The sequence below is a fragment of the Crocodylus siamensis genome, chromosome 4, assembly GCF_052110815.1.
Source record: "Crocodylus siamensis isolate JL-2025a chromosome 4, ASM5211081v1, whole genome shotgun sequence".
Classification (NCBI taxonomy): Eukaryota; Metazoa; Chordata; order Crocodylia; family Crocodylidae; genus Crocodylus; species Crocodylus siamensis.
Window position 1 is genome coordinate 79,539,001 of NC_143398.1, and position 25,853 is coordinate 79,564,853.

The 25,853-nt window shown below is 37.3% G+C and overlaps 1 protein-coding gene across 1 annotated transcript in view; it reads left to right on the forward strand.

Moving 5' to 3' along the window:
• Positions 1-25,853, forward strand: part of LRRIQ1 (leucine rich repeats and IQ motif containing 1) — a 172,518-nt gene that overhangs the window by 19,736 nt on the left and 126,929 nt on the right. The window contains exons 10-14 of the mRNA XM_090042636.1: positions 3,023-3,173; positions 8,885-9,078; positions 9,801-9,928; positions 15,903-15,976; positions 17,654-17,747. Of these exons, the coding sequence (XP_089898762.1) occupies positions 3,023-3,173; positions 8,885-9,078; positions 9,801-9,928; positions 15,903-15,976; positions 17,654-17,747 (641 nt within the window). The remainder of the gene's footprint in view (positions 1-3,022; positions 3,174-8,884; positions 9,079-9,800; positions 9,929-15,902; positions 15,977-17,653; positions 17,748-25,853) is intronic.

Consider the following 25,853-nt stretch of genomic DNA (forward strand, 5'->3'; position numbering starts at 1 on the left):
AAAGATAGTGCCTCATAATAGACCTGAACAACATAACTTTGCTGTCTATCTGTGATATAGATCAAATCTAAATGTATTACACCTAGGTCAAGGGTTTCAAAAGTAGGTACCTAATGTTAAGGTCAAAAGTACATATTTAGACACCTTAGAGTCTGCTTTTATTCCCAAATCCTGAGTGGCTGTCTTTAGCAACAGACTTAAATGACACAAGGTGATATGTGCCAATCTACTATATATATCATAATTTGAAAGTGTTGCGTTTGAAAGTTAAGTATTTACTCCCTCAATTCTGTAGTGTAGTGTAAAACCTCCCTTTAGAGGGAGAGGAGATGCATGTAAACCTCTGGGGTACTCTCCCAGATTGAGAAATCTAAGCATTTCCCTTTCTCATAGGTGTAAGCATCTTTCTCCTAGCATTTTGTCCAAAAACAATTCTTTTGGCTGTTTTTTCTGGTCTATTTTTCCTTAACTTTCTATTTCACTATTTCTGATAGGTGTATGCTTACAGGTGGCCAAAGGTCTACCTGCCCGTATTTGCATTCAGAAGCCAGTGAAGCCTTGCCATTCTAGTTTTTGTGCAAGGAACAGGACCAAACTTGACTTTTTGAGGCATGGGGTGGCACAATATTGCCCCTTATGCAGCTGTCTGTACAACTGAATGAACAAAGAAAACTTTTGTCTTTATTATGTGCCTAAATTAAGGAACTTGACAGTTTATAAGAGACAGATGTGGTTACTAATTCATTTTCAACTATTCTGATTATACCAATGTGCCACTGAGTTAATGTACCTTGACAAACAGAAGATCCATTGTCAATAAAAGCCCTGAGTATTTCTTTTTGTGTCAGACTACAATTTAAGATCTGAACTCCTCCAGATTCTGAAAGGAATTGGCAGCGTGGGTTACAGCTAAGAGAATGTTTCCCTGGGCTAAGTCAATATACTGGGAGTCAAAACCCAGTGGGTTTTTTTTCAGTTTTGCTACTTATTCAGAATGTAATTTGGGGTTTTTTTTTTTAAGTGTTCCCTAATTTTAGGTGCCCTGAGCAAAGCAGTAGGATAAGTAGTGTATCTAGCCAAATCTGTTAGTCTTTCTCTGATTGTAGTGTATTTAGACTGTCAGATCAAAATCATTTTCATAGGTACATAAATGGGATTTAGGCAGAATTTAGACACCTAAATCCCAAAATGTAAGCCAGGTGAACACTATCTAGGTCAGCAACTGGCAGCATTTTCTGATAATGGGCCAGAGTGACCCAGCTGAGATCCAGGGGAAGATGGCGCTAGGACCTGGCTGCTGCTGCCACCCCTTCTTTCTCCCTGCTGCCTGGCTCTGGTATGCCATATGTAAAAGTTTCTGGCTGCTCTGATGCCTAATTACAGGGTGGCATGGGTGAAGACCTCCCGTACTGAATGCCCCAGAAACCCCCCTGTCACCAAACACTGCTGAAGACCATGCAGTCTGGATCTAGTGGCTCAGAGGACTGGATCCAGCCTTCAGGCCATAGCTTACTGACCCCTGGTCTAGACACCTCCACTTGGCTTGATTTTTGTGGCATAAGCTTCATTGCAATCCAGCTCAGAGTTGGTAGGCACCTCGGGTGACATTCTGTTCTTTTCTGGATGGCTAGATCACTTGATTTGGCCATCTAGGAATACATACAGGTATGCAGGTTTCAGTTGTCTAAAAACTGGCACGTCTGGTCTATGTTAGTTTGCCTCAGGTTAAACCAACTTAGATCAAGATCAGGCTAACCTGATCTGCTGAACACCTGTATGTGTTCACAGGTGAAGTGCCCTGGGGCTGCACTATTCCCACTCGTCACCCGACCCTGGTTAGGTTATTTTTAGCCCTGAAACTGGGCAATACTTCCTACCTCATGAATCTGCCACCTCCTCCAATTCCTGCCTTCCCCTGCTAGGATGCTATTGTTCAAAAGATGGGCAACACTTACAGCTCATATTCAGAAATGAAAGTTGCTGCAGACATTGTGATTCACACCAAACTTAATGCTGCTGGTGCATTCCCTCCTGCAATGGTAGAGGAGCCAACTATACAACACTGAGTCAGGGCATAAACTCTTAGGATTAGGGAAAGATTCAGATGTGGCTCCAGTCTCAACACCTGGATGCTCTGGATCACCTTTTGGAGGCAGCTAACTTTGTGTTGATGGTATGGAAATCTGAAGTGCCTAACCTTACCAATTTGGATCCTCTCCCTAAATCGAGGTGTCTAATTTTAAGCTTTTGTAAAGGCTTAAGTGTAGACACTTATGAGAATGATTTGGATCTGGCTATATATGTTCACTGCCATTTCTAAGCGTTAAAATAATTAAGTTCCAAATGATGCAGAGTATTAGCTTATTCTTACTTGTGTAAGATAATTTTTCTTTTCTGAAGACTGGATAGCTCCTCAAAGTATGTCTTTAGTTTATGAACAGTGCTGGTAGATGTATTTGTTTTGTTCAGGCTAAATGAATGAACAGTTAAATATCCTCTTTTAGTAATAGCTGAAATAACAGAAGATACTGCCTGAAGCAAACTAGCACAGAAAAGCTGGACTGGAAGTATAAGAGGTTCTGCTGGGTTGTAAATGCAAATGCAGGTAGGTAGACCTTTGGTTGCCTGAGAGTATACAGCGATCAGAAAGAGCAAAATAGAAAGTTAAGAAAAATAGACTAGAAAAATAGCCAAGAGAATTGTTTTTTGGACAAATGCTGGTGGAAAGATGCTTTGAGCTATGGGCAAGGAAAATGCCTTACATTTTCAATTATTAATGTGTTCATAAAAACAGGACTTCAACATCTTTGTATACAAAAAATGATTAGGTTGAAGATATACCTGAGCCTGTTATTAGTTTCCTCTTCTAAAGGAAACAATTCAAAAGGTCCTGAATATTGGCTAGCTACTTGGGCTAAGATGAGTAAAGTCGGTAACGTTTCCTATATTTTTAGTTAGCCATATAATATACTCCTTTCACAAAAAGAAATTTTTTAAATTTTATCCTTTGCATTTGTTACAGGAAAATAATATTCACACAATAAATTGTGAGAAACTGGAAAATCTCTGCATTCTAATTCTGAATAAAAATCAGCTTTCGTCAGTTTGTGGCCTAGATGGCTGCCATAATCTCCGAAGTCTTGAATTATCCTACAATAGAATTACACGAATTGGTAAGAAAATAATAGAGATTGTTTGACTGTTTTTTTTAATTTATATTGGGTGCATCTCCATGTGAAATTAGGGTGAAGCAGTAAACCCCAGTTCTGTCTGAGCCAGAGTAAACTGCTCCTGGGAACAGTGTCTACTTGTGCACCCGGGACAGCAGCAATTCAAGTTGGGGTAGAGCAGAACGAGGCTGGCAGGTAACATGGGGAGGAGGGTCAGCCTGAGCTCTGGGTGGCAGCATCAAGTGACAGAGTGACTGGCTGAGGCGCGAGGGTGCTGACTCTGAGGAGCTAGATGCCAGGCAAGTATATGGCCCCTATCTGTCATATACCGTCGAGATGTGCATTTCAGCACAGTAAATGGCCGCTCAGTAAGATGGTGCTGTCCCTGATAGTACTGTCTTATGGTGGAGTTAATTATTTTACTGCACCCTAATACCTGGTCATGTGTAGATGGTGATGCTTTACTGTGGAGCTATTTACTCTACTCAGCAGTAAAGTGCATGTGTAGCTGCCCCCATTATTATTTATTTATTCTTAACTTAATTTGGTTGAAAAAAGTAAATGACTTCTAATAATGTATTCATAATCTTGTACCAGGCTTATTTAAAAGAAGATGATAGACACATGTTCTGAGCAGTAGAATTTCATTAAAAAGTCAGAATAATACATGTAAAGTCCTTACCTCTTTTGATGTGAGTAATTTAAAGGATCAAGGCATTTGGATGGGTAGAAGATGAGAACAACAAGAAACAAAGGAAAAGGAATTTGTATCTATGGGGAAAAAATTGTACAGGAGGAGAAATCCTGAGTCTTAGAGAGCCGCTATCATCATGCTGATACATCAGGATCCAAAGTGTTTCATCAATTATAAATTGAAAGCAAAGGGCAGTATATTGGATGTAACTATAGATTCTGTTACCCTGGATTGAGGAAAATGAATTCGTTATCTTCAGAAGAGAGAATTTATCCAGTTGGTAAGAGAGAGCTTGTAGGGTGGAATCCTATTAAGCTTTTCATGTCTAAATGGCACTTGCCCATCTCATATGTAGTGTTTAACATTTTCCACTTCTGCTGCCCATGTAGTATGGATCTACATTGCTACTGCACATTCAGTAGGCTAACAATTGGCCAGGAAGGTACACAGCTACATTTGTATGTATTAAGGTATAAGTTCCAAAAAGAGGAGGAGCTCCCCCCATGCTTTAGCCCCAGTAACTATTAGGTTACATCATGGGCCCAGGTAGCCAGATATTGAGGTTCTAGGCTTCCCTCATCCAGAAGGTGTGTAAACCCACATCTAAGTTCCTAGCATACTAGCTCTACCACCATGCCACAGGTTAGGTGTTATCCAGTTCCCTTTCCAGCAGTCCTTTTCAGTCTGAGTTACTGCCTGTTGCATTTAATAGTTGTTGACTAGAACAGATAGAGAACATTAGGAAAGCTTCTGTCCTATTGGAAGCGGGGCTGGAGCCCATGACCTTTTCTTGATCAGATTAGCAGCCATCTGACTGAGCTATATATCTAGCTTACTATAAGCCCTCCTTATCTCTCTGTCTTCACTTCTTAGACGTCCAGACAGCATAAGCATGGATCGTTGAATGTGTGTGCATGCCAAAAACCTACCTACATAACTGGGTATATGCCAGTTAAGTGCAGAAAGGGTAATAGAATCTGTCCCCAAGGCAGAAGGAAGGGCCCTAATTATTTTATCTTGTTTTTAGCCTTTTAAATTTTTTAAAGTTATTATTTAAATAGAAACAAATAGCGCTGATGAATCTCCCAAGCTGAAGAAGGCTACCTTAATTTAACCTTATTTTTTTAAAGTGTCACCAGAGGCAAAAAGCAGAAGATTAGATGAATATGGAAAATAAGGACCTTACTTCCCTGTTTAACAAGTAAATGGCAAATAGGAAATTTTAAACTTGAGAAATTTATCGTAATTTTATAGCCACCCATGCAGTTGTAATTCCATGTTAAAATACAGTACTTCAGATGTTTGAATGTTGATTTTACATATTAAAGTATCTGAATGTAATTAATATTACTTGAGGATACTGCCCTACAGTTAATACTGAATGTTGGTGTTTTTGGCACTTCCTGTGAAAGTAAAGTCAGTAGCCCAAGGGGGAACTGATGAAACAGATTGGTTGCAAGGAGAAATACTGGAACTTCTTTGTGTTCTTGGTGCCAATAGTGCTGTATGAGATTATTTGTTTGCATTGGTTTTCCTGGAGCAGAATATTTGCAAGATTAATGTGAAGGTGACATATTATTAATTGATGATCCTTAGGTATGTAGTATCTGTATAGAGCAAAAGCCTTCTGTAATGTCTGTTATGTACAATGAAAGCAGTGTGCAATGAGTTTGAATGGGAAAATGGATGTTCAAGAGAAAAAACACTTGGCGTCTGCTTTTCTCTTTTCAGAAATGGCTGTGAGGAGGTCTGGTTAAACTAAGTTTATAACGTAGAGTTTGTTTCATACAATAACATTGATAGTAAGAAATCTTAAGGAATCTCATAAAGGTGGATTTGTGTTTTTAATATGTTAATTTGACCCTTCTGCCTATAAATCTTACAGAATGTTCCTTGGCAACTTGGGACTTTGCAGTGCTGTGTAGTTGTCTTTTTCAATTTATACACAATTCATTCAATTTCAAACTGTTAGTCGATTGATTTTTTTCTTTAAAAATAAGGCTTACTTATTTTTGTGGTTGTAACAATTCAGTCCAGTAATTCCTAATAGGGAACTTTACATGTTTGTTTTCATCAAAATAAAAAAATTGGCAAAAAAGGCAGTTGGTAGGAGCTGTTAGCAAAATATATGTAAAAAGTGAAGACAGAAACGTGCATTCTGTCCAATGATTGTATGCTCTGAATGCAGCATTCTCACTAACTGGGTGTTTAAACATTTGTATAATCCATAAATATGCCAAAGTGTATTGTTCCAGTGAACTTTACTAATTTTAATCTAAAAAATCATTATTTTAAATGAAGGCTTGTTGATAAAGAGCTTATGATGCTTCTTTTTCTATGAATCTTTTATGGGTCATGGGATATTTTTCCAGAATACTACTAATGCGAACAAGAACAAGATGGAACCATGGCTTTTATAGCGAGTTTTGGTCTTAATTTTTCTTAGAAAGTTATTAAGAATCATTTAATGCAACTATGAGCTTCTTCAGATATCCTCCTATCTCCTTTCAGGCGCCCTCTGCTCCCCTGTTCTCTTCCATTGGCTCTTGCCTCATTTACTTCCTGCCTTAAATAGAATATTACCGTTGCTGAGCTGAGCAAAAAATGTTATGCTGAGAGTGGGGCGCCATGGACTAGCTATACCATGGACTAGTGGGGTGGTAGCTATATGCAGCTGCATTCTGTCAGAAGGGCTGCACTTAGAGAAGTTTTGATCTCCGTGTTTCCTTGAGGCATATACATATTGTCACAAAACACTCTTTTGTACTCCTAGCATAACACAAGTGATATGTCACCTATATGTCAGTGACCATGTGAAGTATAATTCTCATTTGTCTTTTGTACCATTACTGCTATTTTATGCATGATGGAATGCTTATCATTATATAAAACTGAGACTACTAGTTCTTGAATCGTGAGAAAACAAATTTACCTGGTGCTTGGGTTTATTGAAGATCTATTTGGTTTAAACTACAGCCATTCAAGCAGCTTATTTATTTATTTTATTTTATTGTTATATTTTAATTACAGTAGCATGTACATGTCCCCAAATAGATTGAGTCCATTTTTCAAGACATTGAATAAGCATAGTGAAAGAGAGTTCTTTGAATTTACAATCAAAATAGCTTACAGTTGAAATAAACAAGATGACTGAGGGGTGGGAAAGATTACAAGGACATGAAGATGAAGTAACTTCGTTGGCTCATAGAACAGAGCAGTAACAGAGCTGGAAATAATCAGGTTTTAGCACTTGTCTAATACTCATGTCCAGGTCCCTTGTACATATCCGTTCATTTTCTGCCGCTCTTTGAATTTAGTGCTTCTTTTTTAAGGGTGTTAATGTTACTACATAGAGAACAGACATCGTTAAAAATGTGAGAGGACTGTTGAGAGAAGTCCTTGAAATTATTAATTTCGGTACTGTGTTTAAAGTTAATTTACACTGAGAGTCCACTAGATGGTGCCAGTTCCCTTTTAAACTCTTCTAGTGAATTCAGAAATTGAGAGCCTGGGGTAGTATGTTCAAGCTATGTTTGAAATTCTTTTAAGATAACTGAAGGCTAGTAACTTCGTATCTTAAAGCTGGGATTGGCGGTTCTAGCACAGAACATGTGGCTTAGATCTAGTTTCTTATAACTTTAATATCTGGTATTCTTTCAGGTGGATGGATTTGTTCCAGTAGGTCTGTTTCATTTCCAAGTAGCGTGCTTCAAAGTTCTGTGCTGGATGAGTTTTTAATGCAAAGCTAATAATGACATTTAAGTTTTACTTTGGTTTTCCTCTTGTCTTTCCTCTCATTTACTATTCTTTCCCCATATGCTAAGCCACCCATGGCTGTGGCACCGCTATCTTGTTGGGATGCACAGTGCTTCCAAGGCCCAGATTGTTGCGGTGTGAGAACTGCAAGAGAGTTCCTTCCTTGCATAGATCACCCCACCCTACCCTTTTATGGGAAGCCGAAAAACTTATGGGGAAATGTTAATCTTGGAGGAGTTGCCTCAACTAGTCCTGTGAAAAAGACGGTAGTATATTTTTCCTGGTACCTCCCTCTTCAGAAAGGGCTGTTCACCTTCAAGGGAGACACAGTGCTAGGAAAAATGGAGCAAATGGGCCCAGAGACAGCAAAGAGGCACAAGGCCTCCATTAGGATGGCCCTTATCCTCTCTTGGAGCTCCTGGGATCTGTAAGCTGTGGGAAAAGAACCCAGGTTCATTCCTGTAGCCAGTAAATGGTTCAGAGGATGGTCCCCTGAGAGGACTGGTCCCTGACACATGCGCTTCTTCTCTCTCTGCAGGTAGTCTGCTGAAGAGAGAGGTGATGCCATGATCCTTGCTGTGAATATATTAGTGGTTAGGAGTATTTTTAAGAGCATGTTGGGTTGATACACAATGCAAATTATAATTATTTAAAGACATATACTTTCCTTATATGTTATTTTCCAACGTGGTTTTTTTTAAATGGGGCATGTCTTCATTATCATCCCCGGTGCTTAGATGATAGTTTTCTAATGAATTCTCACTCCTTCGGGTCACTTAAAAAAATAACTAAAAAATGTTTTGAAGGAGTAATATTAAGCTGTTAATATAGCTGCTGCTACCTCTTTTAGAAATTATTTTAAGACAGGGGCTAACACTTTAGAAATACCAAAGGACCCTGAATAAATATGCTAGAGCATGTTGTAGCTTCTTGATTAACAACATTTTAAGTATAATTTATTGCATAAAGCAAGTCCTATTATAATACTTCACAATAAGATATGCCCAGGGAATACTAAACTGTTATTGGTTTCTTGCTTAGTTAATTGGATCAGATGTTTGTTAATAGTGCATATTGTACAAAAAGGTTGTTTTGAAAATTCTTTAAACACATGGGAGGCACTGAACTGTTAATCAAAGTTTTCAAAAATAATTGCAGACTTTTATAGAACATGAACATTTCTTTTTGATGAACATTTCTTTTTATAGAACATGAACATTTCTTCTGGCTAAATTATAATCTTTATGTATTTATTCTTTTAAAGGTGGCTTAGCGTCATTGAAAAAGCTTCAGCAACTCATTGTGGATCACAATCAGATAATCAACACAAAAGGTCTTTGTGATGCACCTACACTCATGCACATTGACTGCTCTTTTAATCATCTTACTCAACTTGCGGGCATTGAGAATTGTGCCATGCTACAAATTCTGAAGTTACAGGGCAATAACTTAAGTGAGGTAAAAATTCCACATCATTATTGTTTTTACGTCGTGCTTCTCTATTACCAGTACTATATCCTAAATCTAATATATATTTTTCCTTTCAGAGCCACATTTTCAAAGATGTCAAGAGCTAGCTGTGAGAGCTGGTCATTTCTTTATCCTATTTACGTTAATAGTCCTCCTCTTAGTAAACTAAATTCCATTCCTTCCACTATAGCAATTATTTTTCACATTGTTTTATGTTATTACGATTTTTTTAAATTTAAAATTTAACAAAATACTATGATCATTAAGAACCGTTTGTTGGATATGTTTCCAGGATTCTGAATCATCTGATTTTTCTTAGGTGACAACTGCCTACAAATCAAATTATTTTGGGGCTAAAATTCTCAAAATCAGTCTCTAGATGCCTACTGTACAGTTATTTAGTCACTTTTCTTAGCAAGAACACTCATATAAATCTGAGGAATACTTTGTCAAAAGCTAGCAAGTAACCTACATGAATAAAAATGAATTTATATGTATTTTTTTATCTCAGATGTTGTTATGTATATACTGTGTGCCAAGTATACTAAATGTTTACCTACCAATATATGCACAGCAATTTTTATATTAAAGTTAACAAAGTACATTTTACCAAAACTTAGTTATTTATTCAAGAAAATTATCTGGCAAGCATTCTACTGTTATTACTGCAATCAGTTTTTATTTTCAATAAATAACTCATTTATATTTAGTTCCCAAGGTTGGAAAATCATGTTCTGCTAAGAGAGCTGTACTTGGACGACAACAGTATCTTAACTATGGAAGGATTTTCTTTGTGTTGGCTGCCTTTGCTTCAGTTCCTCTCTCTTTCGCAGAACAGGTAAAATGGAAAGATTTTTTCCCCCTATTTAAGCATGCAAGTATGAATCTGAGTGCTTTACAAAGGCCATAAAGCGTAGCTCTGCTGTGTCCTCTGTAAACGTCCTATACCAGTTGATTGGTGTAGCACTTATTTAGCTAAGAAAAACATTAAAATAACCGTGGTCATATATAGAATAAATTTTAAAGTAACAATTTTAGCAGTGATATCATTTATTTTGCTAATATTCCTTTGTTGTTTTTCTTCATATCCTATGGCTAGTTTTGCTCCTTTGCTCAATTTAATAGTCCTCCAAGTCTTTCTGGATTGCACAGTGATAGCTGGAATATTAATCAAAATACTAATTATCATTTTACACATGCATTCTGTCAGTTTCGAAAATTAAGTTTCAGGTTGTTTGCTTTCATTTTACATTTTCACAGTTCTGTTTGATTGCAGATATAAAATAAAATAAAAATGGGAAAAAATACAAATCTCTGCAGATACTAAAACTCTAATTAAGTGTCTTATTCTTCTCTGTAAGCCAATCTATCTGTCGTACTATGGTGAGCAAATATTTAGAATTAAGATCTAAAACTTATAAAATAAGTTAGGCTCAGTTGATGCAAAGCCAAGCAATAACCTTGGTTTATAATTTTGTATATTACTAGTACAAAAATGAATACTGAGAGGAAAAAAGGCTTACAGCAAAGTGATTGTTTTAAAGATATAAGGTGATACAGTTTCTGAATGGAAGGTCTATTTTACTGAACTTTTATCATGATTTTATAAATTTTATGAAGGATTTATGTTAACAACCTGCCTTCTTTTTGCAAGGTCTGAAGTACCAGAGATAAGTAGGTGTATGTCCTTTTGTAAGATGTGTGCAAAACAGATTGACCCGCAGAGAATATAGGACAGTCCTAGAGACATTAGGACATGTATCACATTCAGCAGCATTCTGTTATAGCTGGGGAATTTGTATGTTGCTTTCTGTGTCTTTTCAACCAGATGAAAGCCAAATAGGAACGATTATGGAGAAACATAAAGAAATTATGATAAATTTAGATCCATGTAAAGTTTAATATGTCTATATCTGTTACTGACTGATGTGCAAGAAATATGTATACAATTTCATATTTGTATCTACCATTTCTAGGTATGCAATATAAGTCAGAGTGTGCACATACCTACTTTTAGTGCATTATAACAAATCCTACTCTTCAATCTTGATTGCACTTCTGAGGTTTATGTAGGGGTTTTCTAACCCTAATATGAGCATTGTATGTTGGACAGTGGATTTTGTTTTATACTTTCTGACTTTATTTGGAAACTCAGATAAAAATGTAAAAGTGTATATAAATTGCCTAGATAGCATTTACCCCTTTTTACTTCATGGGTTTTATTTTTGTTTTTCCTTTGTTAGTCTTCTTCTTGTAGAACACCCAATCTGAGTTTTGTTTTTTCTTCTTCTTTTTCCTTTTCCCTCCACTGTTGCTGTCACCTTTTTTCCCCATTCATCCACCCTATCAACAAATGCTATATATTCTTGCATGTAACATGCCTATGAATATAATATTTTTGGAAGGTCCCAAGAAAGAGAAAAAACCACTTACCTTGGAATACAGGTAAGTAACTGAGGCTTGGGGTTGAGAGCTGCATGCTGGAGCTGGGAACTACATGGCAGGGCCTGTTCTGTCACAGTGGCGCTGGGCCTGTGCATCAGCTCTGAAACCATGTGCCAAGTCTGACTCAGTGTCCAGCCCCAGAGTCAGTGCTTAGTTCCAGATTCGGTGGACTGGGTCCACTTCTGCTGCCAAATTTCAGGACCCATGGAGAACTCATTTCCTTGCATATAATGCATGCCTCTGTTTTCCTCAGCTGGTTTTGTGGGAAAAGGTGTGCAGTATATGTGATAAAATACATTCTCACTCGCATGACTCATTCCTTGCTGTGTACCTTCGTTTGCCTGTTCTGCTGTCATTATGTACTGCAGTGGCTGTTTGGTTGAAGAGCTGCGTGTTTGGAAGCAGCGTTGTGTATTAATGCACTCCCCAAGCAGATAGATGGAGGACTAGTCAGACCAGAACTGCTTCCCATTTCACCTTTGTATGTATCAGTGCCTTAGCTCAAATTGTTGGGGCAAAAGGACAAGATATCATGTAATACATGTTAAAAGCCTCAAAATTCTTAGCATTTCAGTAGCCTGCTCTATTACGTTAACTTTATGTACATCATAAGCAGCTCCATATGTGTCTGCTATGGTGAAAGTAACTGGATGTTCTACATAGAATAATTGTAATGGAGAAAGCTGTTGAAAGAGAAGCTGTGTCTTTGCTTTTATCCTGCAGCTGATGCAATTTCGTAACTTAAAAAAAACAAAACACTGAGTGCCATTTCCTTCTTGCTGACTGCAGGAAGCCCCTGCATCAGTAAGACTATGAATTTATACTGTCCCTAAACATTAAGCCCAGGATTTTAAAACAATCTACATAACCTAATTTATAAAAAAAATGTTGATAGTCTAGATATTGTCTCCCTATCATAAGCCAAAAATTGCTGCTAGCACTCACTTTTCAAAGGTGAGCCTCAAAGCAAAATAAAAATCTGTTTTAAATCCATGAATTAGTAACAGGGAATTGGTGTAGAGTTAAATGTTGCAAATGCATCCAAACATAAAATATCTGAAAAATGAATGTGGTTTTTTTTGCATACCTGCATTAGCCTACTTTGTTTTGTATTGTTTTAATGCTACTGTTTATATGATTGAAGAGCTTTGCCTGCACACTATGGACTTGAACTTCCCATTCATAAAGTTAATCGCAAAGCTTCCATTGATCTTAGTTGAGCAGAAGAATTACTAATGCAGAAGTGAACTGCAAAGCTCCCGCTCCCAGTACTGAAGAATTTACTAGTATGTGATACATTAGTCATGAGTGCTATATGATAACAGCATCACAGACACCCAAATAGCAGAAAAATGTTCTTTGTTTTTGCTTTACATGTTTGTGATAACATTAACTGTTGAGGTGACAACGATCCTGAAAATAGCAGTTCAGTAGGAAAAGAAAAGTCCTATGCACTATTTATACCTACGTATGTATTCTGTAAACTATTTAGGTGCTGAAATAAAGTATTTATCAGTTTAAAATAACCTATGATGCAGTATATCAAGCTGCTGTTCAGCTTTGAAATGGACAAGTGATCTCTTTTGACAATTTCTGTTTTAAAAAAAAAGAGACCTGTCACATTTAAGGTATAAATATAATCTCCTGCCTGCTGAAGTTGATCATAAAAATTCCAGTGACCTAAGAAAAAACAAGATTTCTTTTTGGACATTTTTGATCATGTAGCAAATTAGCATATTTTTTGTACAACAGTCAAAATGGAAATGCTAAAAGATCCTCTGAAATTTTACACCTATTAATGCACATTATTCTCTCTATTAAGCACCAATCAGAAAATGCCATTTTTGGAGAATTTTATTACTTTTCCAGAAATATTTGGGAATTACCTTCAATATCTAGTTGTATTTAGGTTAATCAGTCATAAAGGGAAGTGCTTGGATAATGCACTTTTATGAATGAGGGATAGTTTGGTTATTGCAGTCGATTTCAGTATATTGTGGTTGCACCTATGCTATGCTTATTTCTGATTGTCTGACCTTAGGGAACCAATGTGTACTGTCTGCCATAGAACATGGTGGGAAAAAGTAGAAATATAATAAATTACTGTGTTTGTGTTTTATTGTGATTCTCAAAATTATAAAGAAGGTGGAAAAATATAGGAACCTTATTTAAAATGATATACTACGTTACTCAAAGTCATAGTTATGCTATCTTCCATCCTGCTAACCTCTTATTAACATCAATGCCACTTTCCATGTGTAAAGGAAGACACAGCAGGATTTGGACCATCAACCATAGTAATTGGTGTACATGTTCTGAAATTCAGTCTTTATTTTCTCTAGAGAATACCTACAACTGTTCCAGTTTTTTAAATCTGGTTTTCTGACTAGTAGTATATCTTGGTATCTATGTCCAGTCCAGCTACAATATTAAATGGGAGCAGAAAAAGGAAGCTATTGCTTGCTTTTTTTGTGAATATCTTTTACTTTTGTGTCTTCTTTGTAATTTATATCTTTTTTATGCCCAGGGCTAATGTGACAAGGTCAAGTGGTATTAAGTTTTCAGTAATGTCCTTTGTCTTTCTGGTTTGAATTTTCTGAGAAAAAAAATTAAGAAAGAATGTCAGTAAAAGGAAAGCTATAGAATGACTTAACTCTGAAACTCTGGTTTAACTCTGGTAAAGCTACCAGCAGATGAAAGTAGTCGAAAGATGATTGCCAATTCACCACACAACAAATACCAATGCAACCAACACAGTATAAAAAGGAAATATTACATCTACTCAGCTAGAAAACAGAGATTTTAAAATTGGATTTTATTCCATAAAACCCCATCCAACTGTTGCTGCTTCTGAAGTATACATGTCTCTAGTCTGTACCATGGATTTTTTGATTCTAATATGTGCTCTTTGCCACTACCCATTATTAGTGCTTATTATAAAAATATAAATAGAAGTGGATGCACTGTTTGGATGTTAATAGAAAAATTAGTTTTCTTATGAGTTTAAATGATGATGTCAATGTTAATAAAAGCCTATTAACAAAGTGTATTTTCCTCTTAGTTTCCAAGACTAATGTTTAATTGTTCTTTCTGACTCCATTTGAAAAAAATATGGTAATTGGATAACAAGTTAAAGTAAGCACAGTTCTATTTTAAAATGTGGCTCTCCACAATACAATGGTTTGCTTTTACTATGCTATATGAAACACCAGTGTTTCAGTTTCTAGTTATCCATACAACAATTAGAACTAATTTAACTGAATGTGTGGTGTTACTCTGATTTAATTATAGTGCCTGTTTGTGCATCAATGCTCTATTTTGGTCTGAGAGAAGTTTTTTACAATTTTGCTTAATTCATTTTTTCACGTTTAAGCGTAAGCAAAATTATTTTTTAAAATATAGAAATAGCAGTATTTACAAATATTTTTGGCTTGTAAATACTGGCTTAAAAACAATTCTTAGTTAGACTGGTATAAGTTTATATTTGGAGAAAACCTTATCATACTGCAAAACAACTGAAGGTGCTTTTCATTTTCCTAGTAAAAATGATTATTGTACATGCTTTCTAAAGTTCAGGCTTTATTCAGTGCCTTTTTAAGGCATTTGTTGGACTTTCACAAAAGCTGTCTTTACCATAACTGTCTTACGTTGGAGACCTAATAGTTTGCCAAATCATTCTGGAAGGGAAGTTCTGTTCATAGAATCATTGGGCTGGAAGGGACCCTGAAGGATCATCAGGTCCAGCCCCCTGCTGACTCATGCATAAAAGTGATCCTGTGTCAGTCCCTGAATTTGGCACATCACTGACACAGTGTCCTGTCCCAGAGAAATGACAAAGGCACCACAGACCTAGTATACCACAGTGCAGCAGCTGACATGTTAAAAAGCATGTGGGTGCTTGCAAGAATGTTACTGTTGTTCATGTGCTGAAGTTGAAGCATTGCAGTAAATACTGAGCGGAGAAGAAAAGAGAAGGAATTGTGTGTGTGTGTATATATTTTTTTTTTGTCTATTTTCCCAGAATCAGGGTCTCTTTCTAGCTGCATGCTAGTCATACTATCTCAAAAAAAGCTGATTGAAAAATTAAAAAATGGCAGAAGAGTTGAGATCATAACTACTGAGGGGGAGTGGAGGAAAAGAGAGTAAAATCTACACAGCCTCAGTGCCATGTAGAAGACTAAAAAATGTTATAAAACATTGTAAGACTAAAGGGGAAAAACTGTAGCAATTAGTTCTAGCACCTTGGATAGCTAAATGAATAATTTCTGAAGTTAAAGTTCCCATAAGTGAGAATAGCTATAATGTCAATGGAAACTGTCTCAAGAGAAAAACAGTAAATTACGAAGATTTTTTTTTTCCTGATTTAGTTTGACGGAACTTACACCCCTATTTTCATGTATCTCTTTGGAGAAGCTAGATATCAGCAATAACTACTTGTCCGGTAAGTTTTTAGGAACAAATTAATCCAAAATATTTTATATATTCTTTTATGAAAAACCCTAAAGAATATAGACAAACATAATAATATAAATGTCATTGAAATTGTTAAAATATAAATAAATGATCTTAAAATGACCAAAGTTTTCTCATTACTCTTATTTGTGTAGTAACTTGGGGTGCTTATAAGCATGATCTGTTCTGATTAGCTCATGTTGAAGCAGACTTAATTGGAGCACAGTAATAAGAATGCTCCAGTGTACGATAGTGTCTTGTGTACTTACGATCCCTGCTTTTCAAAGTGGTGGTGGGGGCACTTTAACTAAAGCTTTAGTTAAAGGACCCCCACCGCCATTTTGAAATGTGAGGCACTGAATATATGAGAGGCTATGGATATTTTAATTAGAGCGGTTCCCATAAGACACTCTAATTTATAACGCCCTCCCTCACCTTGGAGCATGTGCAAAAATGCCCTTGGCATCTTTCAGCAGTTCGTATGTGGTATAACTAACATCTTTCATATATGGTTCCCTTGTCCCAGGAGAAATATTGTGTAGTTGGAGTAGACTGTTATTTCTTGTTTTATCTATCAATTGATTTGTTTTATTTATTTATTTTAAAGTGTACTTAGGCTAGAAAATGCTAGGCAACAGAACATGTTTGTGCTTAGATGTGCTGTGGCAGTCAGTACTAGTTGGGGTTTCCAAAGGGCTGCTGACTTTATACCCCATTTATTTATTTCCTGCCTTGCTACAGATGAAGTTGTACGTAATGGAGGTCAATTTGTTCCATAAACCAGAATAGAACATAGATTTCTATGCCAGAAGAGTTGCTAGAAGGTTTGAATTATGAATGCGGATACTTGAGGGCTTAACATCAATGAGTAATTCAGAAAAAAATTATCATTCCATTTTTTTTTTTATTGTTGCCCCCACCTTTGTTTTTTCCACGTACTAATAAATATGAAAGGACTTGGCTGACTGTGTGTTTACTTCAGTGAAAGAAGAATATGCTGTGGTTGAAAAGTCCTCAAAATATTTTCCCTTCTCAGCCAGCATTTCTTTTATCTTGCTTATCTTCAGTTTTCACAACTGTTCTTTTTCCACAAAAAGATCTCATACAAACACTGGGTTATCTCGATGGTAGTGCAATGGTCATATGAACCAATGAATAATTAATTATGTCTTGCTTGCATATGTCAACTAAAGAATCAAGTGATTTGTACATCAACTGCTATATTTCCTAACAGTGAAAAGCATCATATACATAACATTCCAAAAACTACTAGCAGAATTGTGTGCCTATAGTAGCAGTAGTCCGTGTTTGTACATTTCTAGATGTAATCCTAAATGTCATAATTTAGTGTGAGAGTTCTCTTTAGGCCCAGGAAGCCTGAAAAGAAGTAATGTATCATCAGCCTACATTCTGATGTTTTCCCCCCATTTCTTATTTTTCTTTTAATAGCACACTGTTTTCTATCAAATACCCATTTATCCAAGTATTTCAGGTATTGTCAAACCCATTCATATACTTGGTTGTCTTCTGAATCTGACAATAAAAAAGTTTAGACTGTACATATTGCTAAGTTTTATTTAACATTCTGTATGCTAGAGCTGGATGAAATGTCACAAAATTTCTCAATCAATTTGATATATTTTTTTTCTTTTTTAATATATTATAGACCTTAGTAGTGTTAGCACATGGTTTAACGGATGCCATGAACTAACTGAATTAATGCTCAATGGAAATCCACTTCTCCAAGAAAAAAAATGGAGGTAAGAAAATCAGTTGATAATCCCTGAAATATATTAGATTCTTTTTGAGAGGCTATCTCAACCAGAGCTGTAACACAGCAAATGATGCATAAGTCATAATGTTTAAGGGCATTTATACACATACATTTGTCTGTTCCAATGTGCCAGAGATCCGGTGTGTTGGAACAGACTTGATTAATCAAGTCTGCTTTGCATGCAAGCTGAGGCACCCGGCACTGCCTCACATGCATTTGTATAAAATGCGAAATGCGCATCAGTGCTGAGAAAATGGTGGCGGTGTACTTTTGAACTAAAACACATTTGTGTTTTAGTTCAAAAGCATGTCACTGCCATTTTCTTAGTGCTGACATGAATTTTGCTATTTACACAAATGTATCTGCTGCAGCACCAAGCACTTTCAACGCAACCATGTGTACAAATGGCCTTAGTTATTCAGGTAATGTCTTAACAAAAACCTGAGAATTGCAGTCAGTTGCTAGAAAGATGCTAGGAGGATGCTGCAGCTATACATTTTAAAAATCGAATATAATTTAGTTGGTCTAATAAAAGATATGTTTACCCAAGGAACCTTGTCTGCCTATATCATATCAGATAGTTTTAGAGTAAAAAAGTAGCCGCAATATACTTGATAAGATAAATGTCCAGTATTATTCAACTCAGCCACAAGGACTGAAAGTGCTGTTCTAATGTATATTTCTTCATGAGGGGTTGGGACACCATTGCAAATGGCAATACAATATTATCTCTGAAGATTTACTGCTATATATATATTTTAAAGGTGGATATTTTCATTGTAAAACTATATCCAGTGTACTCCTTTTAGGGATTCTAACTTTACTGTATGCCTCATATATATGTATATTAATAGGGAAGTCTGTGGGGAGTAAATATTAATCTTCCCTCCTAGATATAATAAAGAAGTGTAAGTGTCTGTCTGTGTAAGACATTAGGGAGAGCAGTACAGGGCTTGCCAGCTGTATTTTTTCTTATATGGTACATCTTGCATTGATTACTAACCTCAGAATCAGGGCTGACTTCCAGTTTACTACTCTGTGGCTAATTTGGTATTCTCCCTGTTTTGTGGATAATATACTACTGAACACTTGAATAATTGTAAAGGTAAGACTCAACTAAACCCTCAGAAGAAAGCCCCTAGAAAACTCTCTCAAGGCACAGACAGAAGTGAGTTTTTGCCTGATCTGGCCCCTGAAAGCACTCTACAGTCATGACCAAACAAGTTTACAGCTGCATAACACTTTAAAAGGGCCCTTATTGCATGAGGGTTCAGGTGAAGATGCTGCAAAATGGAGCGTGTTCAGTAACTTGTATCTGCGCCACCTTCCAGCCCAGGTGTTGTCTTCAGAATGGGCAGGGGAAGGAGTGGAGGGTGTTTGGTCTGGGGTATTTCATCTGGTGTTGGAGGGTGGCATGGGTGGATTGGACGCTCCCCCCATCCAATCTACCCCACCCTCCAGCACCTGCTGGGGAACCCCCAGAATGAGCTCCCTCTGCTCCCTTCCCTCCCCCACCATTCTGAAAACAGCGCCAAGGCTGGAAGGGGGAAGGGGCATTGGCAGGGGAGAGTTGCTGCAGGCTTGCAGCTGCTCTAAACAGCAGCTGGCTTCCCCAACCCGTGGGACCCAACAGCAAACTTCTGTTGGTTCCGGGTTATTGTAACTCAGAGTGCTTCCTGTGAAACAGGAGTTACACCAGGGAGCTGCTCTTCTGTTTGCACCTTCAGTGAACAATGGCTAAGCACATGTAAATTCAGACTGCTGTCTACTTTGCAAAGTGTTGTTACCATCCTCTCATCCTGCTTACTTCTTCATCCTCCTACCACTCTTCTAATGAGTTTAGATTCTGATCTCTTTCTGTTCAGTGTTTGTTACACACAGTATGGTGAAGCACTGATTCTGCCTAATGTGCCTGCATGACAAAGCTCCTCTTCCACCTCCCATTACACATGCAGTTGCATGGCTAGGATAACCCAGTTATGTACTGCCAAGCAAAACCAGCTAAATGTTTGGGAGAAGCTAAGAGAGTTGGCTTTTCTAGCAATTAAAGGTGCAGCTGCTTAGTTGGACAGAACAAGGAAACTTCCCAATTAGCTTCTTAGCAAGAAAAGGCTAAGTAGTTAGGAATATCCCATTTAATAGGAAGCCTTTTGTTAGTTCTATGTCCCCAAAAATCTCTGAAGCTACAAGCATCATATAATGATAAAAACCAGTTTTTGCCACCTTCATCTGAGTAACTGCCAGCTACAAGCTGGAACTAGCTGCTAGATAGAAGAGCCAGTCATAATAGTTTGTCTGAATCATGGAAGTCTTAATATTCTTTTATTTATTGGGGGTGCCTGACATTCACTTTCAATTCCTGATCTTTTCTTTGGACCACAGATTAAAGGAAGTGTATCACTTGAGCAATGCAATATCGTGTTTGGCTCCAAAGAGTGACTGCCAATGGTTGTGGTGGAACTTGATAATAACCAGCTATCTTTCCATAGTTTGGCTTAAAGTTTACATCTCTCACCTGCAGCTGTTCTTGGGTTTAGCTACACCCTTCAAAAAATTGATAAGGACACTTCTCTGTGAATTATGTCAGAATATTAGGAGTATATAAAAGAGAAGAGTGATGTACACAGATGTAACCCTCTACAACTAGTACTGATTGGAAATAAATTTCATAAAGTATGCATAAAATGGACTTAATTCTGCTGTTCTTATTTGATCAAAATTCATATTAATATCAAAGAGAGCTGTGCTTAAGCAAGGACCATCAAATTTGGCCTAATATATTTGAATTTTTAGTAAAAGTCTGCATCTTTTCATTTGTTGCTGGAGTGTGGCAGTGTAGTCACTTGAAGCTTACTCTCTTCTGTAATTAACATTTTTCTCCATCTTCAAATAAAATTAAAGAACATGTCTTTAAATGTTTTATAGGTTCATAAAGTTTAACATATAAACTAAGACCTTTTAGTACAGTTCTTATGAGTTCATTCACAAAACAAGAGAGTGCATTGAGCTCTTCTGGCACAGACATTTGTCACTCAAATAGACATTTTGCAGAATACCTATTACTTTATTTCTGTTCTCCTTTGGAAATAGTGTACACATTTAAATTGGCAGGTTTACTATGTTCCATCTGTTTGAATGATTGAAATACCTGTCTAACTGCCCAAAAAACACTTCTTTGATATTTCCAGTAAGTGATTGCTGTGAAACACTTTAGAAAGTAGTTTTTCATTTGTATGAATTTTGTTTTCTAAGTACTTGATTATTTATTTTTGCAAAAGAAATGAACTCCCAAATACAAATGTATATGAAACTCTGCCTATCTGCTTGTCTGTATTTTTAATACTGATAAGTTGTATGGTATAGTCATGGCTCTATTATAGCTTTCTCCTTCAACTATGCTGTGCCTCTGTGTCTGTCTGTAAAACGTAAATAAGTTTTTGAGCATGGGAATATATTTAAGATTATTTTGTTCACATATGTAAAGTGCTTTCAGTTCTTTCTATAGAAAGAAATCTTTGACTTGTGTTACTCAAATTTTAAGTATGGGCTTAAGCCTGTATTTAAATGCAGTTCAAGAGACTTTCTCCTGTATTGGGACATTTGTTATTCTTATTAAAGTTAGTTTAAAAGATTCCAATGAAAGTGACATTTCAGGACAAATTAGCAGGTATTTTCATTCAATAATTTTCCATCTGTCAGTAGTGCTGCTAACGTTTTGATTGTTTAAGATCTGTTCTGTCCTGTTTAGAAACAGTTCTCACACTTTTGTGAAAACTGTTCTAAGTTCACAGAGAACTTAAAAAAAAACAAGCAATATGCTGTGAGAGGGTGCTTAGTGCACCTGTCACTTTAAGAGAAAAGAAGGCTCGAGAAACAGCTCAAGCAGCAATCAGGGAAGACACCTGACTGGAAGGGGGCTGGGCTTAGAGTATAAACCCAGGGCCTGAAGTAGGCAGGCAGTCTGGCCCTGGAGGCTGATGTGAGAAGAGCTCCTGAGCAGGCTGCAGAGAAAAACTCTTGATAGACAACAGGAATGCCTGGGGGCTGAGGTAATACTAGTAATTTAGGGTGGAACTAAGGGGAGGTAGAGGTCCCAGAGGCCTAGGAGTAGGGCCAGAGGCCTAGGAGTAAGGCTAGTCCAGAAATAGGGAAGAGGAAAGACAGATAGATGCTTGGGAGTAAGGGAGAGAGAAGGGGCTCCAGGGCCCAGAGAGGGGCCAAGATGGATGGGTCTAGAGAGCCTGGAACCAAGATGGGGCCAGAGAACCCATGGCCCAGGGATGGGATGAGAGTGAGTGAGGTGGATCAGAGCCAAGGGCCCACTAGTCTGATTCATAACGATTGATTGGTAACATCTGCAAGGCTTGGGCATGGGTAAAAGGGGAGATGAAAAGGCCATGAAAGTATCCTTAAAGTGATAGGCAGACAAGCTTCTTTGGGTGAATCTGATATCTTTTATTAAACCAACTTAAATAGTCGGAAAACAATTTTTAAGCAAGATTTCGGGTTCAAAAACCCTTCATCAGGCTGATGAAGTTTCAGCAGTTGTTGTGTGCTTTTCCTGGATGGAATATCCTTAAAGTGATAAGTGTTTAGACCCATGAAAGTGTCCTTATGGTGATAAGAAATAAGTGAGTGGATGAGATCTGGCTTAGGGGTCCCTGGGGCAGCCTCCCATTCCTAAATACATGTTAACCTTAAGGCATGGCAGGTGGGCAGAAGGGGAGGATGCTTAGAAGTCAGGGTAGAACAGGGGCCGAATAGCCACAAGAGGGCATCACTGCCACCCCTGGGACCAGCCTTCTGTTACGCTGTAGATAAGACTCCCATGTTTCTGTCATCTGTTGAATGACAGGAACACGGCTCTTTTATATAACCTTTTTACCACCAGTTTTCCCAGGCACCTGATTTTCTAATTGTGACTTCATCACTTCAGTCTGCCAGATTCCTTTATGACCTCTTTTTATGCATTTTTAGGTCCTCTTGAATCCATTAGACACATGCATCCTTGTCATGACCCACCTTACCTTGAACATCAATCAGATCACTCTGTCTTACTAACATAACTACTCATTCAGTCTTGTCGGTCTGCACTACTTTTGACTTTTTCATTTTTTACATTTGCTCTCACTGATTAGAGTTGCCTCTCAACATGATCTTAGGTCCATGTGTAGCCATGATGAAACTTACTGTCCCCCATTCTGTGTTTTCTGTACTCTCTCTTTCCTTTTGTTGCAGTTTACTCCTTCACTACTTTTCTACCTCTACCCATTATATAAAATTCCATAATGCATTCAACTTTTTTTTTCAAGGCAATCATAATTAAGTGTATACTTTAATTTCCATTCTTATACTTTTTAAATAATGTATCATAGGGCCAGATCCTGGTTCTCTGCTTCATATCAACACAGACAGAGAGTTAATACCCCCATTCTCCATAGAGTGACTAATTCATGGCTGGTATAGACCTATTTTAGTAATTTCTATAAGTAGGGACCACCAGAATTTGTGCTAGGAGTGTGCTGCATGGCTGCTTCTTTAATCTTGCAGTTTCCCCTGCGGCCCCACCGCCTCTCCCCGCCCCCTTCTGCCCCCTCCCCCCCCAACACACACACACTGATTGGTGGAGGGGCCCCACCACTCACCATTTGCCCTGATTGACAGGGAGGCAAAAACTGTGATTTTAAACATGCCATGGTTTTTGCCTCCCGCTGCTGATTGACAGAGAGGCCCCAGTGGTCGCACCACTTGCTGCTGACTGGATGGGAGGCTAAAAGAGCAGCATATTTAAAGCTGCGGTTTTTGCCTTCCGGCCATCAGGAGCATGTAGCGAGCAGTGGGGCTGATGGGGCCTCTCCGCTAATCAGTGGTGGGGAGAGGTGTATGGCGGAAACTGCAAGATTAAAGGAGCCACCACACAGTGCACTTCTGGCATGAATTCCAGTGTTCTCTACCTCTTTGGGTTGTTTTCAGGAGAACGTGAACATGGCTGTTAGTCCATAGGTTTCAAGTAGTAGAATGGTGGTTTGTGTTTCAGAAATCATTGGCAGGCCTTTCTGTGAAACCATAAATTGAAATTTCTCATAATTTGCTTCCTTCTTTAATATCCTCTGGGCCAATCTTTGAACTCTCAGAAATATGTAGCTACTAATGTACTCTACCTTTATGGCTCAGGAGCCATAGTAAGTACAATACAGCATAACTCTGTATAGTGGCCTTGACTTTGATTGTTCCTGGGCCTCAGTACTTTCATAGGTTCACCAGTAAAGCACTATATTTACCCTGCAATATTAGCATGACCTTCTCTTTGCCCAATTGTTTCACTTAAAATGTATGAAAAATTCAGATCCTTCCTTCAGCTTCCCCTTGTCCTCTATTTTTGAGTAAGAGGAAAATATTGACACAATTTTCTCCATTATATCTTTGTGCAAACTTTTGATTAGTATTAAGTGAAAGAATATAGGTTCAAAATTTTGGAATTTCAGATATTTCAGTAGTAGGAGACACATCTGTAAATAAACACTTGCTCATGTTGTGGTTAGTGAATGTAAGTATTGTTGAAGATTATGCAAAATGCAATAACACATAAGTGTACATACATACACTTTTAATTCCTGATATTTCATAGGACCAGTTGCAGGTTTGGACACAACTCAGGCAAACAAAACAAAAAATAATAAGCTGTTGAATTCCAGTTAGGGTTAAAAACTGGTACAGTAAGTTCCCTTTAGGTCAGTTGACCCAATAGACATTTTGTGATTAGACAGGAGATTCATTTATCTAAAGGATTTAAAATGTGGGGTAGTATAAAATATGGATTTGTTGAATATAGCATTGACTACAACTTCAGCCAGTATTTTCCAATGAACTTTGCATAACCCCTTGATACCAACAAAGGAATTAGTTGTAAAATTTCCCAATCGGTTTCCTACTTTCATGTCCAGCCAGCGATAACACCGACAAAACTGAACTACTAAGAAATAGCTTTTTAAAAATTAAACCTGGGATCAGTCTGAGCGCTCCTGAGGGAATGTGTTTCACTGCCGTAATGATTAATAGAGCCTCTTAAGTGACACAGTATTCACCAGGAAGTTTTCACTAAATGAAATATTGACTCAGCCCTTCACCAAGAGAAGCCCAGCTGGAAAAACTAGGGTTGAGATCCCAAAGCTCTAAGATACACTACTTCCAGCATTAATCAACTTGATATGGCACTTTTTTAATGTATCATTATTCAACACTGGTTCTGGTAATTCTTCGCTACATCTTCAAGGCCAGTCTATCTAAAACCATCATTTTATTTCAAGTCTGTTTCAGACCAGTTTTACATTTGCAGAATATGAGAGAGCTCTTTATAACTGCATCAAATAGTGATGCTGTTGAAAAAATTTAACAGATCTATGTTTTGAAATGTATCTCAATAATAGGACGCTTGTCTGATCTGAAACTGGGTACAGTAATGCTATTTTTATAAATCTGAGAATTCTCTTACTATCCTGTTTTTAAAGAATGGTATAATATACTTTTAACAAGTGGCAGGTGCTCAGAGCCAGAGTTAGGCTTGTTTTGATCTATGTTGTTTTAAGTCTAAGTAATGGAGATATTGATTTAGAATGCAGACATATACTGATTATACTCTCTGTAGTATAGAAATAGAGTGACCACATGATGCCCAGTCTTACCCAGTGTAAATTACTTCACTCTGCAGTAAAGTTCCCTCTTAGACCATGGGGAGTAACTATACACAAGTGTGCAAATTATCCCTTCCATGCAAAAAGATTGGTAAGGAAATGTTAGCCTTAATACCTCTTTAACCAGAATAACCTCCTTTTCTTAATGACTGACTTTGTTCTACAAAGGGCATTACTAATCCTATAGTCTCTTGAGGCAAATGTTTTACTCTTTTGAATATTTATATTAAATAGATCTTTTAGAAAGGTAAACTAAAATAAGCAAACTTCAATCCTAAAATCTTGGTAGAAGGGAGAAGGTAGAAGTGGTGTGAATGAAATCCAGTTCTGTTTTATTGATGCTAATGGGAGTTCTGAATGTTGTGAAAGAAAAGCTTGATCCCAGTGATTACAGCAGGCAA